The following is an 18,624-nucleotide window of genomic DNA, read 5'->3' as shown; positions in this document are numbered from 1 at the left end:
GAATATAAATCATAAGTACTATTCATCCTCGTAAGAAAGTCCTTATTTGGGAAGTTTTACCAATAGTTAGAGGCAAGATAAGTACTCCAGTGTTTTCTGTGTACTTAATTCCCATAAGTATGTTTTTTTGCTTTTAAGGAATATCATTTTACTGTTTTCTTCAATATACCTTTTTCTTGCCTAAAACAGACGTAGTACATAAATTACTCCTTTATTTTTTTGATTACTTCATCATACGACATATGGTCTATTGAACTATTATATAAAATTAAAAATAGGGTCAGATGGGAATCTGAAGATTTGGATCCCCAGAGATCTTTGTGATAGTTCTAGTAGTATTCATAATGAGTAATCTAAATACATTTAAATTAGAGTGCAAAGATAAGAATCAGTACCTAATGTACTTAGTGGTTGAATAACTTTTACTTATTTTATCCCTTATCACCTCAAATGAGTCAGTGTGTACTTAAAGTAACTTTTATACTCTAAAAGGAAGATTTTTTTTTACCATGTTTTTCTAAGTTACTAATTTTCTTACATGTCAACTGACTTTTAGCTACTGTTTCATTTTTCATGAAAGGGAATATTTAACATCCACTTTTCGGTGACAGTGAAATTTTAACTCAAAATATCACGGAACAAGTTACCTTCGGTGTAAAGATTCGTATGTTTTTCTGAACTGGTACAACAAATTCCTTTTATTAAATACAAATTTTATTTAAAAAATTCCTGTAGCCCTTTTAAATTCTAGTATACTAAAAGCAAGTATTTTCTTTTATAACATACTAATATGCCTCTTTTGAAAAATGATTAGTATAAAAAATTTCTTAGAACATCACTTGATTCAATAATTACAATATTATAAGCCATGCACTTAAGCAGTATTGAATCACTTTTCAGTTTTTAGCAGTCAAAGCGAGCACCCTCAAGATGGCTGAAATCCTTTATGTTCTGAATATTTATGTAATCCTTTGGCGGTGAAAACCCTGTGTCTGATAAGTCTCAGACACAAACTGCTACTTAGAATTACAGGGGTTCACTGTTGTCCTCAGGATTGACATTTCTTTAGTCTTGTTTCTAATTAATATGTAGACTATTCTGAGAACATCTGTGATAAAAAATGATGATACGCACAACGGGGGCTTCATAACTGAAACAGACACAATGAAATCTACAGGTTTTATGTTTTATATTCAAATATAACCTTATTTATGGTATACTAGCCTCCTGCACAGGGGGATTTCCTTCACTCATAGATTCCCCTAACTTCATCTCCTCTTTTCCTTGGGCTATTAGTCAGTCAATATGCTTGTGAACCTGTTCAGGTGCTTGATGACATGCAGTCTTGAATATATTTAGATGAAGGTGTCTTGAAATTTGCAGGCACAAAGCACTAAAGTATATCACCATATCAAATGAAGAAATCACCTTTAGAAGCAAAAAAGAAAATATAAAATGGATTATGATCTATCTTTTCTCAAGTAGCACTATTCTGTTTCTCCCCCAAATATCAAACCTTAACCTAAAATTCTTCACCAAAAATACTACATTTTAAAGCACTTTAATACATTTCAAATTTGGACCTCACTGTAGTCCTCTGGAAAATGCAGGTTATTTCACAGTTATAGACACTGAGGCTGAGGTAAAAAAGATGACTAAAATACAGAAGCTAGAAAGTAACAGAACCCAACTCTCCTGACTCCACATTGTTTCAACTTCCTGCTGTGCCACGAAGCTGCAAATTTCCTTCTAGAAGAGGTTATCAGTCATCTTATAATGAACTAATTCCATCACATACATTTCTGTTTCTTTGAGGTTAGTTGTAAGAAGGTAAAAGGTCTAGAAAAGATACCATACTTGAAGCATATACAAAATTGTGTTTACAAATTTAAAGATGGCCTCTATTTAGAAACTTTGCCCAGAGTCTACAGTCAAATGCTTCTCTTCAGAAAATGAAACCCAGAAGAAAAAGGAGACTCATAGCTCTGCCCTTGGAGAGGGAATTCTCACCCATGAGGGGAAAATCTCTATCATTTACGTTAAAAGCTTACTTGAAAAGCACCACATTGTGTGTGTGGCTTTTTTTTTTTTTTTTTTGTCATCCACGTAGTGTTTTAAATAAAAATTGAATTTGATTTCCTCAGTTTATCAGTCTCCATCACAGGTGTAAACCAGGCCAATTACTCATTACGATAGATGATTGATTTTTTTAACACCTGATATTTTAATTCAACAATTCCACTTGTAATACATACCTAAGTTCACTAAAAGAAAACTTACATTGAATTTTTAGATATTTTGATTAATTATCCCCTATTTTTTAAACTGGATTGTTTTGGAGCCCTAAAAATATTTATAGTGGATACCAAATTAAAGGACATTATTCTGATTTTTAAACATTTTTTTAAAAATTTTGCCTGAAAACGTTCATTGTCCACCTCAAAGACTTAAGTACATCTCACTGCCACCATAGGAAGAATGAAGACTTCTGAATGGACTATAAATGAATATTACGTTATTAAGTTACTCCAGAAAAAGCATACTACACAACCTAGTAAAGGACCATTAGAGGTACTCCTGTAATCCATGCACAGAATAGATATAGATTTTTTTAAATATCCAAATCTAACAAATACGGTGAGATTATTTGAATTATCAAAAGATTCACTGCAGGGTTTTGGGGGGTTTTGTTTTGGTGTACTTCAGTATATTTATATATAACTATGAATCTGGTGATAACCAGTGGGTCCAGAGATAGAAATACAACAAAACTATTCAAAGCCACCATTAATTGGAGACCAACCATAAAGATATGTCTCAAGAATAGAAAAAAAATGTAATAATGCTCCATTTTTCCACCTTTGTAATTGAAGTGTTACCAATATTGATTTTCTTTTCCTTAGATGGGTAATGTGTCTCTCTCAAGCACTATATTCTGTATTTTATAATCATTTTGAATAGAAATTAATATCTATGTCATCCACATCCTTTCCTTAAGCAGGATATAATCAAAGAGAATTTAATTTAATTGATGACTGAGTCATCATTAATACAAATTATGCACTATCCTCAAGGGCCATACACATAAAAAGGGTTCCTTACATCTAGCATACAATGGTCTGAGAATCCTGTATTTAGTAGCACTGTCTATTCTGGTTTTTTTCCTCAATATTAGCTGACAATTCTCGATGCAATAAAGTGCCCACCTTTGCTAGTACTAACCCCATCTAATTTTCCTGTTACTTGCTGTAAACTGGGAATAAAGTCTTTGGGCAGAGTAAAGTGGTTTTTGGCATCTTTGTACTGGTATTTTGGGGGAAAAAAATATAGCCATTTTTAGGTACACAGTTGTGTTTCCAAGAATCTAGGTTGTTGGAAACCTGGCCTATAGATATGTAGCCATTTCTACACACAATATAAAATTATTCACAGCTTAGAAGAAGTAATTTTAAATACTCAGAAACATCTATTGTATATATTGTATAGACTAGATCTTTTTTTTTTTGAGACAGAGTCTCGCTGTGTCACCCAGGCTGGAGTGCAGTGGCATGATTTCGGCTCACCGCAACCTCTGCCTCCCAGGTTCAAGTGATTCGCCTGCCTCAGCCTCCTGAGTAGCTGGGATTACAGGGATGCACCACCACGCCTGGCTAATTTTTTGTATTTTTTGGTACAGACAGAGTTTTACCATGTTGGCCAGGTTGGTCTCGAACTCCAGACCTCAAATGATCCGTCCACCTCGGCCTCCCAAAGTGCTGGGATTACAGGCGTAAGCCACCACTCCCAGCCTAGACTAGATCTTGAGGCTACTGATAGCTCACTGAAATAGCTCTTAAGCATTGTTAAAAAATAAATAAAATGGAGAAAAATACTTACCATTGCTATCCATAGAACAACATATTCGTCTATAAAATTATTAAAGTACTGGTCTAAAAACAAAAGACCTGGCCCCAAAAAGACAGTGTCTTGAAGATACAGTTCACTTTTGGTCATGTGAGCTATCTATAAAAAAATTAAACAAAATAATTTTACTATTAAGTTTTAAATGTGTTAGCTTTTACAACAGAATTAATTATAACTTTAATTCAGTATTAAAACAGACCATTTAATCTCACATTTGATATAAGAATACTTTTCTACACCTTCTCAAATTCACAACTGGGCAGCTTATTAAAATTTCCAATGTTTAAATTTCTTGATATCAGAAAGTTGTAAATGATAACTACAGCTAAACAATTTAACTGAATATAACATAACTCCTATCACAGTTTTGCTTGGAGCACAAATAGCTAATTATTATAATTTTGACACTACAAAAGAAAACCTATACATTTTATGAAATAATTTCCAGCTTTGTGTTTGACAACTAAGTATATTATTTATATCATGAATAATAAAAATTTCTTACCACTAATTTTTGTGAGACTTTAGCAAAGACACATCCAAACATTAGGGTATAAAGACAAGGATGCTTTTCAAACACATCAGTTGCTGACTTTTTATAGATCATTATTGCCAGTATAATAATTAGTCCTATGTGGAGTCCAGGTGACAAGACACTGGTGCCCTAAGGGATAAAGCAGAAAATCAGTATCACATTTTAACACTGCATTTATTACAATGTAGACATTTTCTGACCATCTATTTTGTGCGAGAGGCCTAAAGAACAGTGTGATGTAGTGTATGGCCTACAGGAGGATACAAACCTGAGTTATACTTTTCAAGGTTTCACAGAACCTGAGGGTGACAGAGATATAATACAGTGCCACAGATGTCTGATTCCAGTTTGATATTCACACACATTTTAAACTGGCTAAAAATTAATGCAGTTTATTCTATATCAACTTTTACTACATTGAAGGCCGTCCACATGTGGACTGCCAAATTAACATAATTTTGTAGAGATACTGAAATAAAGCTTATTCTGCCAATTCTACAAAACATCACTGAAGAAGAAGAGTAAGAATAGTTTAGTTCTATTCAGGTTTCCTTCTTTTTTCCTATTTTCTTTTCTTTTTTTTTTTTTTTTTTTAATTTTTTGTGTTTTTAGTAGAGACAGGGTTTCCCCATGTTGCCCAGGCCAGTCTCGAACTCCTGGGCTCAAGCGATCCTCCCAGCCTCAGCTTCCCAAAGTGCTGGGATTACAGGCGTGAGCCACCACACCCAGCTTATCCTAGTTTCTTTCTACACCAACATCCCCACCTCCTTTTTTTTTTGCATTCAGACTGCAAATGTTCTTTTATGTAAAATTGTAAAATCCAGACCATTACATTTTTATCTGTGTGAATTAGTATCCTCTTGGCACTGCTTATCCTAAACAAAATATTGAAATAAGTTTGGTATTGAGGTTATTAAATCTATAACCAATTTAAATGGGTTCACAAGAACAGCTTTACTCTTGTTTATTAAGTTTACATGTTTCAAGTTAGAACTTACTATAAAATTATAGAAATACCATATTATAAAATTATATACATGACACTGTATAGTAATAAATTATAAAAATCTAATAGTGTTTTATATTATGGTTCTTAAATTTCATTCAAGAAAAAAATCTGCTCCTAAAAAAGTTGGAAAAATACCAGTTTAAGAGTTTGAAACCAACCACTTCCTAACTTGTGTTTAAGTCATCCTTCAAATATCTAACAGTTTTTTTTATGAAAATATTCTTTTTTTTTTTTTTTGACTTGGAGTCTAGCTCTGTCACCCAGGCTGCAGTGCAGTGGCATGATCTTGCCTTACTGCAACCTCCGCCTCCCAGGTTCAATCGATTTTCCTGCCTCAGCCTCCCGAGTAGCTGGGATTACAGGTGCCCGCCACTACACCCAGCTAATTTTTGTATTTTTAGTAGAGATGGGGTTTCATTGTGTTGGCCAGACTGGTCTTGAACTCCTGACTTCATGATCTGCCCGCCTCAGCCTCCCAAAGTGCTGGGATTACAAGCGTGAGCCACCGCACCTGGCCAAAAATATTCTTTAGAGCAGACAATGATCATTACTAAATTTTGTTTTCTTCAATGGAACTTAATGTTCCAACTAATGTTCTATGTTATCATCCACAGTCAAGCAACATGTATTCCTAAGCACAGTACTATACTGAGATCAACTGACAAAACACCTCAAAAAATGACAACTTTTCCAAATATATCAGAACTTATATTTCTAGATGAATTGTATACTTTGCTTTTGAATTATGTATATAAAGTGTATTCATAAATATTGACAATTTATCAATTATGAGGATCCCTTTGAAATTGTCTCGAAAGTCTACTTACAAGTCTTTTAAAAGAATGAGACTTTTTTTTTTCTAAAAATGCTATATCTAATGTTTAATATCTTATTAGACCTTGCTCCAAATGACTTTAATTTAAAGGATAGAAATTTTGAACTATACAACAAAAGAAATTAAAGTGAATATGTTATAGTTTAAAGCAATCCTAAAAAGGCATTCTTTTTTTTTTGAAACAGAGTCTCGCTCTGTCACCCAGGCTGGAGTGCAGTGGCACCGTCTCAGCTTACTGCAACCGCCGCCTCCTGGTTCAAGCAATTGTCCTGCCTCAGCCTCCCAAGTAGCTAGCTGGATTTACAAAAGCATCGGCCACCATGCCCAGCTAATTTTTTTGTATTTTTGGTAGAGACAGGGTTTCACCATGTTGGCCAGGCTGGTCTCGAACTCTTGACCTCAAGTGATCCACCTGTCTCAGCCTCCCAAATTGCTAGGATTACAGGCATGAGCCACTGTGCCCGGCCCTGTAAAAGGCATTATAACAATGTTTTGGTATAAGATGGTATCACTGGAATAAGTACTTGTCTTCTTCTGTTCAACTACCTTGAAGATGACAATAGGCTTTTTAAAAACATAGGTGTTATATTTGTTTAAAAAGTATGCAGGAATTCCAACTCTTGCCCACTTAAAAGTACTGAAGTTTTAAAAAACAAATATGAAAAAATACAAAAGCATTATATTTAATACTTGCATGAGCAAGGTGTAAAGAACACAAGCACAAAGTATACCCACTTAAGAATTAAAGTTAAAATTTTATCTTTTGAAATATCAGAATAGTTCTTTTAAATATATTTCAGCGAAATTTCAATAAAATTAACTTGATGAGTAATAAATTGCCCCATATGTGAAACCATTGACCTTTGGCTGCTTTCCTGCTTCCAATCAGGAACTCATACATTCCCTACCCTTCCTCCTCTCTGCTATTAGTTCAAGGCACAAAATGCAGGAAAACAAATGGCAACTCTTAATTATGTGCAGTAATGAAACTAGATGTCAGAAAAGCCTATGCAGAGCAAGCCTGTAGAAAGAGGAAAATATCAGTTTAAACTGTTTTTAAAATGCTTTTGTACTATGTGCCTAAAATGAATTCTTTAAGATACTTAGTTTCCTTCCCCATTCTTGAACTTTGGCATATTTTAATCTTTTTATAGCTGGTGATAAGAAAATTTATCATAAAATTGACACTGAATGATGAAATTATTGCCTTACTGCTATAGTGGATCCATTCTTGCCAACACCACCATGGAGGATAACATGGAAATAATTTGAACAGGAAAATATTACTCCACCTAGAAATCCAAGAACTGGAAGGATCTTCAATTTTATTTCTAGAATAGGAATCTTTAGGGGTAGAAGAAAGAAACAATTAAGACAACAGAATTTTGGTTTTTTATTAAATAATAAAGAAACATAATGATAAGCCCTGTACAATAAGCTATCCTTTTTCTTGTGATCAAACCTTAACTTCTGGAATATAATTCAAAGTGATAACTTAAAAACTTTTTTTATTTAACTTTTTTTTTTAGTTTTTAAATTTTTATTATTTTTTTTAGACTAGCCAAGTACAGTAGTGAGGGGGGAAAAGAGAAGAACAAGGAGTCTGACCTGTAACTGACTGTGAGCAATCAACTAACTGACTACCATTGGACCAGCCTAAAGTGACTTTTTTTTTGAAACTGCTTTCTTCATAAGTGAAAAATGAATCCACCAAACCAGCTTCGTCTGTTTATACAACTATGACTAAATGTTTAATCTCATAAGATTTCATCTGACTTAAACATGAAAAAGGATAGTTCACTTGAATTTAGTAGCTTCTAAAAAGTAGCATCACAGGAAAGGGAGACACCATGATTTGCATCATAAATGTAACAAATATCATGATGTGTATGCAAGCAAAAAATCTGTGTAGTTAATATCCAGGATTAAATCTCTAGCAATATATTTACCTGTTGGTCAACTGCTGTTCAAGAAAACTTCCAAAGGCAGCAAAGGATTTAAAAAACAGTAACAATGAATTGCCAGAAGCTAGAGGCTACTATGTTTAGAAAATAGACTGAAATAATGTACCAAAATTTGTGGAAACTACAGGTTAATAATTAAATTTAGAAAACCTGAATCAAAAGTAAGTATTCTTGTTGGTAAGAATAAGCAGGTATGTTTTCTTCCTACGATACTGCCAAAACATTGAGTGAAACAATTTTAAGATTCCATTCCAAGTTTAAGACAACCACACCTGACTTAATAACTAGAGTTGTCTAACTGCTTCTAGGTCTACATTTACCTTCTCTTTTTTTTTTGAGATGGAGTCTCCTGTCGCCCAGGACTGGACTGCAGTGACCCATTCTTGGCTCACTGCAACCTCTACCTCCCAGGTTCAAGTGATTCTCCTGTCTCAGCCTCCCGAGTAGCTGGGATTACAGGTGCCCATCACCACACCTGGCTAATTTGTTTATTTTTAGCAGAGACAGGGTTTTGCCATGTTGGCCAGGCTGGTCTTTAACTCCTGACCTCAGGTGATCCACCCATACATTTACCTTCTTAGGGACACAACCTGAACAGTTACTACAAAAAATGTATAGCATCCCTCTGTTATCTTGTATGGGCCTATAGTAGCATATCCTTGATTCTATTTACTCTTACGTGATGAGAGGGAATATGAATGTACTGGGGAATCTATCACTACTACTTAAAAACACGCCCAAAGTCTATTTTGGAGCCTACTGACAAATGATAATTGGCAATTCTAATACTAAATGCTACAGGGAAATCTTTTTTTTTTTTTAAAGATGAGGTCTTGCTGTGTCACTCAGGCAGGAGTGTAGTCAGTGGCATGATAATGGCTCACTGCAGCCTTGAACTCCTGGGTTCAGTTGACCCTCCTGCCTCAGCCTCCTGAGTAGCTGGGACTACAGGTGCATGCCACCATGCCCGGCTAAAATTTTAAAGAATTTTTGTAGAGGCAAGGTCTTGCTAAGTTGCCCAGGCTGGTCTTGAACTCCTGGCCTCATACTGTGTTTTTAATGGACTTAATTTTTTAGAGTGGTTTTAGGTTTGCAACAAAATTTGAGTGGAAAAGTATATAGCCACCCCTCCCTCTGCCAACAACATCCTACACCAGCATGGTACATTTGTTACAACTGGTGAACCTACATTGACACATCATTATCACCCAAAGTTCATAGTTGACATTAGAGTTCAATCTTGGTGTTGTACATTCTATGTGCTATGACAAATGTATAATGACATGTAGCCACCATTTAGTATCATACAAAATAGTTTTACTGCCCTAAAAATTCTCTGTGCTTCACCTATTCATCCCTTCTTCCTCCAACCCATGGTAACTTCTGCTCCTTTTACTGTCTCCATAATTTTGCCTTTTTAAAGAATGTCATATAGTTGGAATCACACAATATGCAGCCTTTTCAGATTGGCTTCTTTCTCTTAGTAATAAACATTTAAGGTTCCTCCATAACTTCTTGGAACTCCATAAGTTCCTTGCATAACTTCTTTTCATGGCTTGATAGCTCATTTCTTTTTAGCATTAGATTATCCAGCTAAGATGAAGGACATCTTAGTTGCTTTCAAATTTTGGCAATTATGAATAAAGCTGCTATAAACATTTGTGTACAGGTTTTTGTGTGGACATAAGTTTTCAAATCATTTAGTTAAATAACAAGGAGTGTGACTGCTGATCATGTGGTAAAACTATGTTTAGTTTTGTATCACTTACTATTTTTACTAGATATATAGCTTAGTGATTACATACAGTCTGGAATCAGTCGGTTTAATTCCTAGCTCCAGTACTTCTCATGTGTCCTTGGACAAATTACTTAATCACCCTAAGACTTATTTATAAAGCATAATACTAACAATATCTATTTTATAGGATTGTTCTGAGGGGCAGATAAAACTGATGGTAAATGTTTAGGAACATAAGTATTGAATGACTGTTAGTTGTTGACTACTGATATCCTTATTGTTATTCTTAACACTGAGCAGAAAGTGTGAGTCAGTTAGCCAGTATGGTGGACTTAGGTTGTGGTAACAGGACAATTGTTTCTTCAGAAATGTTCTTCTTTTGCAAAAAAGCTTGAATTTACGACAGTGGCCTCCTAAGAGCCAACTTTTATGAAAGTACTGAGGTCACCAAGCAGGCAGAAAATAAAAACATTCCTTAATATGGGAATCTTCACCTCAAAGTAGATTATAAAAATGCAGATTAACTACTTTCCTAATATTGAGTGACAAGTTTTAAATGTAAAATATTTTACTGGATTTATTTTTTAAATATTTATTTTATTTCACCCTGGAAAAAGTTATTCCAATGTGTGTTTTTTGTTGTTGTTTTTGTTTTATTTAGTATTAGGGAAATGAGGTTGTTTTCTTCTATGTGGCAATATATTCACGCATAGGAGGAAATGCCATAAGGTATATAGGATAATACACATTATAAAATGAAGAAAAAAATGTTAAGAAATGGAACAAATATTAAATACATCAATTAAAAAAAAGAAATAAATTAAATACAATGCCAAGGATTTTTGAAGAAAATTAACAATGCAATACTTTTTCCTAAATATTTGAAAAGTACTTAAATATAAATTTAAATATTCAGATTTACCGTATAGTCCCACATTGTTGCTCCTCCAAATGCAGATAATACAAAGACAATCACTAAAGCTATCTGAATTTCAGTTACATCCACTCTAAAGAGGAAGGACAAAGAATAGATAAGGTGTTTGTAAATAAAATTCCTGAATATGGAGGTTAATCATGTATTAAATAACAAAGATGTAAAAATCTCTGTAGGCTTAGTTTATTTTTACCTTTACTTCCATTATTGAATTATCAGTTGACTACACTGTTAAGTTAAAAAGGTTACAGAACAACATGTGCTCACACATAGGTAACAGTATATGCAGAGGGAAAAAAATATATACCATATATCAAATTGCTAATAGTTATCACTGATGTTATAAAGACTTTTATTTTCTAATTTATGTACTCCTGTAAAGTCTGAAGTTTTTTCACAACAATTACCCACTACTCGTGTACATAAGGAAAAATTATAATAAAAACAACCATATGATTTAAGGCAAATTTAAACACTCCCAGGTCAATTTCACTTAAAAAGCAGGGAAAATTCCAATAGTCTTCTTTATTGAGGTACTAATAGCCACTGTAGTTTTTTTAGTTTCCATAGACATTTTTCCCCTAATAAATATACTTAAATTTCTCAAAAAACCACTAACCAATCAGCATCAGTCCCTCTAGTCTGCATTCCCCTGAAGCTGTCACTCTTTCTCCTATGCTCCACGAATAAGCTCACTGAAAATTAGTCAACATTTGTAATTTTCTCCTCTCTTCATGTTTGTTGCTTAACCCACTGTAGTCTGGCTTTTGGCCCCATTATTCTACTAAAATTGTTTAAGGTAAATTGACCTTCAATTTTCAATTTCAATTAAAGGATACAAATCTAAGGGATACATTTCATTAATTATGTTGCATAACTTCTTTACAATATTTAAGATGCTGATCATACCCTCTCTCTTGAAAAGCTCTGCTGTGTTTTTATCTATTCCATGTTCTCTCCTGATTTTCCTACCTTGCTGGAGCTCTTCTCCCGCTCCTTCCTAGACTGCCTCTTCATTCATATCTTAAATGATGCTTTCGGAATTCCATCTGGAATTTTACAGTCCATGAACAATTTTGTCTATATTTAAAACTACCATCTATATGCTAATGACTTCTAAATCCTTATCTCCAATCTACATTTTTTCCTGAGCTCTAGATTTTTATATCTGTCTACATACTTTACATCTCTGCCTGGATGCCCCAATGTCTTTAGACGGAGGTAATACCCACCTTACGGGATAAATGTAAGGAATAAATAAGATAATGGCTGTGAAGCTCTTAGTACAATGCCTGAAACATGTAAGTGCTCGATAGGTGGTAAATACAATCATTCCATAATTGAGAATCAACTGCCTGAAGCCTGCCCTCTGCTAAATGATCCATAGTTTTGAGCTTCTCCTATCATTTATCATTAGAGATTTTTTTCAGAGCTACTGTTTCTCCTTTTCAGCAATAAAGTGGGGCTAAAAAGAATCAGTAGACATGGGAAGCCAAAGCCAAAATGAGCAAATGACAAAGTTCTTCAAAGGATCAAACCGAGAGGGAGCTACATGAAAAAGAGGAACAGAGAATAGCATTCCTGCTTTGTGCACTATTTCCTGGTCTCTAAGAAAGAGGCACCAGAGGCAGATAATACTATCTAATGTTTCGCACTAGCATTTACAAGGTGCTTTTACATTATCTCACCAATTGCCTACCACAGTTGAGAGTCTCACAATTACCTGATGCTGGTGACTGTTGTCAAGGCGGGTCCCCTTTCTGGGCACACGAAGATTCGACCAAAAAAGGACCTCAGACTCCATACTGCATTATTTTATTATACGAATCAAATGCTTATTTAAGTACTGCATATCCCTTTTCTATATTATTCAGGTCCCTTAGTTTTCTTTTAATCCTCTCTATTGTAAACTTGGGCTAATGATTAAGTTGGAGAAGAGGAGAAGAAAAATAAAATTATTATCAAATAATGTAACTATTTATAACATGCAGAATACCTAAAAGACTTAAGGTGTAGCATTTATGAGTACTCTGACGAATTAATTCAAACTACTGATTGAAGATTTGTTCTCCTTATTATCGATGAATGACATAACAGATTGTGCAAATGAATTCAATTATATTTTTTAATGTACAACTTAAAAAGCATACTTACTTTCCAAATCTCAACACGCCTGAAACATAAGTCTGCCAATGAGCGCAATAAAACACAAACATCCCAATAAAAGAGCAGAAAAAAAACCAGTCAGGATGAGTTCCTAAGCGAGCGGCAATTGAAGCTCCCACTGCCATAAATACTGAAAGAAACAAAGTTTAAGAATCATTAAGAATTAAACATAATTTATGAAATAATTGCCCTATGCTGTTTAGAAATACAGAGCTCTAAGGAAATAATCATGGCATTAAAATAAAGTACACTTATCAAAATGAATTCTTGACGTACTTTTTAAACATCTCCATACATTTGCTCCCAAATGCATATCCATCCAAAAAACTGACCATTCAAACAGCTCTGTTCGTTTTATTTTTAAGGTATCATTAAAAAAAAAACTCCACTAATTTACCTGTGGAAAGAGAGTCACAACCATGGTCAAAGAGCTCCCCTAAAGGAGAACAAGAGTTTGTTCTTCTGGCTTGTTTCCCATCAATGGCATCCAGTGATTGGTAAATAAAAAGTCCCAGTGCACATAAAAGGTATGTCCAGTATGGTGCCTATAAAAAATGTAAATAAAATAAAGATTGTTAAGTGATAATAAGCTTTTTGAAAATAGCTCATCCTAAGGCTTCACACTTCGCAGCACCCCGTGTGTTATAAAGAACGTTTCTAACCCTCATTCTACAGATGAGAATTAAATTGAGAAATCAAATTAACTGCTTTAAGTCATCCAGGTAGAGGGTCACAGAAGTCCACAATGTGAGAAACACAAAGTTAAACAACTGAGTAAGGATCAGGACCCTGATCTTGATTCTTACATCCATGGCTCTTTTAATAGAATACTATGCATTATGCCACAGATTTGAAATTACTCAGTTAAATTTTTGCTGTGAAAAAAGACCTTAGGGGCCAACTGCCAACCTCTGCTTCCATTCACAATGGAGTATCAGGGACTAGATTTACTCTCCCACCTTATATAACTAGAAAGGCAATAAAATATATTTTAAAAAAAACAAAAAACAAAAAAACAGTTTTCAAACATTACAGGCAGTGCAGGCTTGTGATCCCTCACAGAAGGGAAACAAATGAGATGAGCCTTGCAACTGCTCCAGCTAACTTCCCAGAGTCAGTTTCCAGGCCACATTGCAGGTCCCATGACCAGAACGGAGTCCAGCGATCATGCTGTGTTTAAGAGAAACACAAAGTTCAGGAAGGTCAAGGCAATTAGGATTTGTGAGGCAGAGTGCCTGAGAGGACAGAGCTGCACAGAGAGAGGAGCGTAAGTTGTGGACGTCTTACGGAAGGGTATCTTCGGCTGAGAACTCACCTGTGCCTGAATGAGATGAAACTAACAAAGGCCAGGGAGAGAAGCACTGCAATGTTGAAGCTCAGACAATTCTCAAAGCTCATACATAGCTGGGACATTCATGTTCCCGCCAGGCAAAGCAGAAAGCCTCATTAATACTTGGGGCATTCGGTAAAGTTCTCAGAAGTGTACTGCCTTACCAGCAGGCATAAATTAATCCTAGACCGAAGGCTTCTCTGGACAGCCCTAACAAAACTTAAAATCCAGCCTCAAAAGTATCCAAGTAATTCCTGGCAACTTAACTACAGCCATCACAAAGTACATCTTAGGGAAAAAATCTAGTATCCCAAAGGTAAAATTCACAAGGTTTGGCATTTGGTAAAAAATTACCAGTCATGCAAAGAAGCAGGAGAATATAATTGACAACTAGGAGTAAAATCCATATAATCAGAATACAATCAGAATCAATATGAACAGAAGTAATAGAATTAGCAGATGAGGACATCAAAATTGTTATTATAAATATGTTCCACATGTTCAAGAAAGTAGACGATAACAGGAAAATTATAAACAGAAATGGAAGAAAAGATTCAAGTGAAACCTTTAGAAATGAAAATTACAATATTTGAATTGTAAAATAAACTGGGTGAGATTAACAGCATATTAGACACCACAGAAGAAAAGATCAATAAGCATGTACCAATGGAAACTATCCAAAATGACGAAAGAAAAACGACTAAAAATAATTGAACTGTGCATCAGTGAGTGGTGGGACAACAGAAAGCAGTCTAGCACATACGTAACTGGAGTCTTAGAAAGAGAAAAGAGCGGATGGGGCATGAAAAATATAAGAAGAAATAAATGATGAAAAATGTCCAAAGTTGATGAAATCTATAAACCCACATGTCCAAGAAGCTCAACAAACCCCAAACAGAATAAATATTTTTTAAAAACCCATCAAGGCACATCATAATTAAATCAATGAAAACTAGTAGTAAGCAGAAAATCACAGGCCAGTTTCGGTGGCTCACACCTATAATCCTAGCACTTTGGGAGGCCAAGGTGGGCAGATTGCTTAAGCCCAGGGGTTCAAGACCAGCCTGGGCAACATGGTGAACCCCATCTCTACAAAAGATATAAAAATTAGCCTGGTGCGGTGGCGTACACTTGTAGTCCCAGCTACTCAGGAGGCTGAGATGGGAGGATCACCCAAGCCTGGGGAAGTCGAGGCTGCAGTGAGCAGTGAGTGCCACTGTACTCCAGCCTGGGTGACAGAGCGAGACCCTGTCTCAAAAAATAAAATAAATAAAATATCATATTCAGTTCCAACGAGCATGTTCTTAAAAGTTTATCTTGGAAACTGTGAAACAATTTAAGAAAGGGCAAACAGAAAACTGAGCAGTCATCATGACAGTACAAAAATGAAAAACAACACATCCCACCCAGAATCTTTTGAAAGAACCCCAAAGTGTCTTGCAGAGAACAATTCTGTTAACCGAGTAAATTCTTTTCAAACTAGTAAATTCTTTTGTAGAGATAAATTTTATTATGTATACAACATGATGTTATGGGATATGCAGATAGATGGAAACGGTACTAAACTGAAGCAAATTAACGTATCCATCATCTCACATAGTTACCCATTTTTTTGTTTTTGTGGCAAGAGCAGCTAAAATCTATTCATTTTACAGTTCAATTTTTTTAACCTATACCCCTCAGGTTGTACATCAGATCTCTAGACCTAATCATCTTCCAAAGCTGTAATGTTGTATCCTTTGACCTGCCTCTTCCCATTTCCTCCCCTTTATGCCCCTCTGCTCCTGATAACCAGTTTCATTCTGTATCTCTGAATTTTTTTTTTCAGATTCTGTGTATAAGACAGATCAAGATCATACCATATTTCTCTTTCTGTGTCTGGCTTATTTCACTTAGCATAATGTCTCCCAGGCTCATCCATGTTGTGGTAAATGGCAAGATTTTGTTCTTTAGGGCTCAGTAATATGCCATTGTGTATACTACAGTTTCTTTATCCATGCATATGTTAACAGACACTTAGGCTGTTTCTGTATTTTGGCTATTGTGAATAATGCTACAATGATCATGGGAGTGCAAATATCTTTTTAAGGTGATGATTTCATTTCCTTTGGGTATAGTTTTACAGTTTTTGTTCTTATACTTAGGTATTTTATCCATTTTGAGTTTATTTTTGTATACGGTGTAACATAAGGTCCAATTTCATTCTTTTGGCCTATGGAAATCATTTTCCCAGCATTATTTATTGAAGAGACTATCCTTTCCCCATTGTGTCCTCTTGGGGCCCTTATCAAAAATTAGTTGACCATATCAAACTAGCAAATTCTTACCCATTTTTTCTACTATGAGAAATTGTTTTTAATTTTGATGATTAAAGGAAAGCAAAGTTACTTGTCAAACATATGTAAAATTGGATGTTGAAGTTATTAAAATTTCTGTAATGACAAAATGTCAGAGGGATCTTCCATTTCTCTATGTAACTCTTTATACTGAAAATCTGGATCTTCTCAAGGAGAATTCTAAAAGTCAATATTGAAAGCTTAATTCTGACCTCTGATCTGAGAAACCAGCTACAGGCAGGTCTCATGGTCAGGTATTAACAGAAATTCATACTGAAATAAATTTGATTAACCCTTACACCACAACTGGTGGTGACTCTGCCCCAAATTATATCCCACTCTTCATTTAGAAAAGGGAAATGAAGACTGTTCACCGGTTTAAAAGTGCTTCATTAGGATACTAGAGGCATTTAAATAGGGAGAGACTGGGAATGTAAACAGGGAAGAGAGGAAGTCTAGGCAGAAACCAAAGTTTCTGGCTGAAAGTGAAAGGTTTACTGGAGTCAGTGACTAGATCCATGTTCCCGGAACAGGTAATTTACAAGAGATAATATTGCAAAGGTAATGTGATCTTAAACAGTACAACAAAGGGCATTTCTTTTCTTTCCTTTTTTTGTTCTTGAGACAGGGTCTCGCTCTGTCGCCCAGGCTGGAGTGCAGTAAAGGATCTTGGCTCACTGCAACCTCCGCCTCCCAGGCCCAAGTGATCCTCCCCCTCAACCTCCCAAAGTAGCTGAGATTACAGGCGCATGCCACCGCACCCAGCTAAATTTTCGTATTTTTGGTAGAGACGGGGTTTCGCCATGTTGCCCAGGCTGGTCTCCAACTCCTGACCTTAAATGATCCACCTGCCTCAGCCTCCCAAAGTGCTGGGATTACAGGCGTGAGCCACCACACCCAGCTGACAAAGAGCATTTCTAATGTATTATTTCAATTAATACAGAAATCCACAGAGATAGGGCAGTTATTATCATATTCTTTTTATTAAAGATGAAAGTGAAACATACGGAGGAGTGATAATTTACATCAAGGCAAGCACTTAGGCTGGGTCCAGGAACTAGATCGGGTCTTCCGACTTGCCCTTTGATGAGATTTATCCTACCACAGGCCACACAGACTGAGTGGAACTCTTCACCTGAAATCTTCACAAACTCCCTATTCCATCGAACCTGCTGATAAGCACTTTCCCCCTCACACAATACACTTTCAAGTGGCAGCAAGCCACAGGAAATGGTGCCAGCCACAAGAGTCTTTCTTTTAAACCCAGAAAGGCACAATCATGCCAGTATTTGGTTCACTCCTTTTCTAATTCTTCCCAAATCTTTCCAAGTTTTCCCAGTCTTCCCAAGGCCTCAGGAGCCAGACCTATCTTCTCTTTTTCCTTTGGTCAACACCTCCATTCCTAGATGAAAGCGGTTAAATAGTTTGCATTTTCTCACTTTTTTTCTAACTTGTTATCCCTGCAAACAGGCTGGGATTTATTTGGCCAGGCACAGCAGAACAACTTCCTTCCAGGTATCCCTTTCCAAAAATGGTACAATTATAGATTAGACTTTTTTTTTTTCACACAGGTCTCGCTCTGTTGCCCAGGCTGGAGTGCAGAGGCACATGTTGTAACCTCAGACTCCTGGGTTCATGCAATCCTCCCACCTCAGCCTCCTCAGTAGCTAGGAATACAGGTGTGCACCACCATGCCTGGTTAATTTTTTAAATTGTTTGTAGAGACAGCATCTGGCTATGTTACCCAGGCTGGTCTCAACTCCTGGCCTCAAACTATCCTTCTGCCTCAGCCTCCCAAAATGCTGGGATTATAGATAGGCGAGTGCCACCGTGCCTAGCCAGAAGAGACTCTTGATGGAAGCGGGAGCTACAGA

At 35.7% G+C, this 18,624-nt stretch overlaps 1 protein-coding gene across 8 annotated transcripts in view; it reads right to left on the bottom strand.

The window, feature by feature from the left end:
- The window catches only part of CHPT1 (choline phosphotransferase 1), a 56,232-nt gene that overhangs the window by 26,851 nt on the left and 10,757 nt on the right, over positions 1-18,624 (bottom strand). For 7 of the 8 annotated variants that reach the window (XM_024256586.3, XM_063712235.1, XM_063712233.1 and 4 more), the window contains exons 2-8: positions 13,482-13,629; positions 13,073-13,214; positions 10,907-10,991; positions 7,495-7,626; positions 4,409-4,567; positions 3,877-4,002; positions 1,318-1,428 (exon numbers count right to left, since the gene is read on the bottom strand). In XM_024256586.3, coding sequence (XP_024112354.1) covers positions 1,318-1,428; positions 3,877-4,002; positions 4,409-4,567; positions 7,495-7,626; positions 10,907-10,991; positions 13,073-13,214; positions 13,482-13,629 — 903 coding nt within the window. Of the gene's footprint in view, positions 1-1,224; positions 1,429-3,876; positions 4,003-4,408; positions 4,568-7,494; positions 7,627-10,906; positions 10,992-13,072; positions 13,215-13,481; positions 13,630-18,624 lie in introns of all 8 variants that reach the window. The other variant, XM_063712238.1, reaches the window with a different exon arrangement.

Source organism: Pongo abelii, chromosome 10 (assembly GCF_028885655.2).
Source record: "Pongo abelii isolate AG06213 chromosome 10, NHGRI_mPonAbe1-v2.0_pri, whole genome shotgun sequence".
In the NCBI taxonomy this organism is placed as follows: domain Eukaryota; kingdom Metazoa; phylum Chordata; class Mammalia; order Primates; family Hominidae; genus Pongo; species Pongo abelii.
The sequence above is the reverse complement of the archived record's forward strand: the minus strand, read 5'-3'. Positions and strand labels throughout refer to the sequence as shown.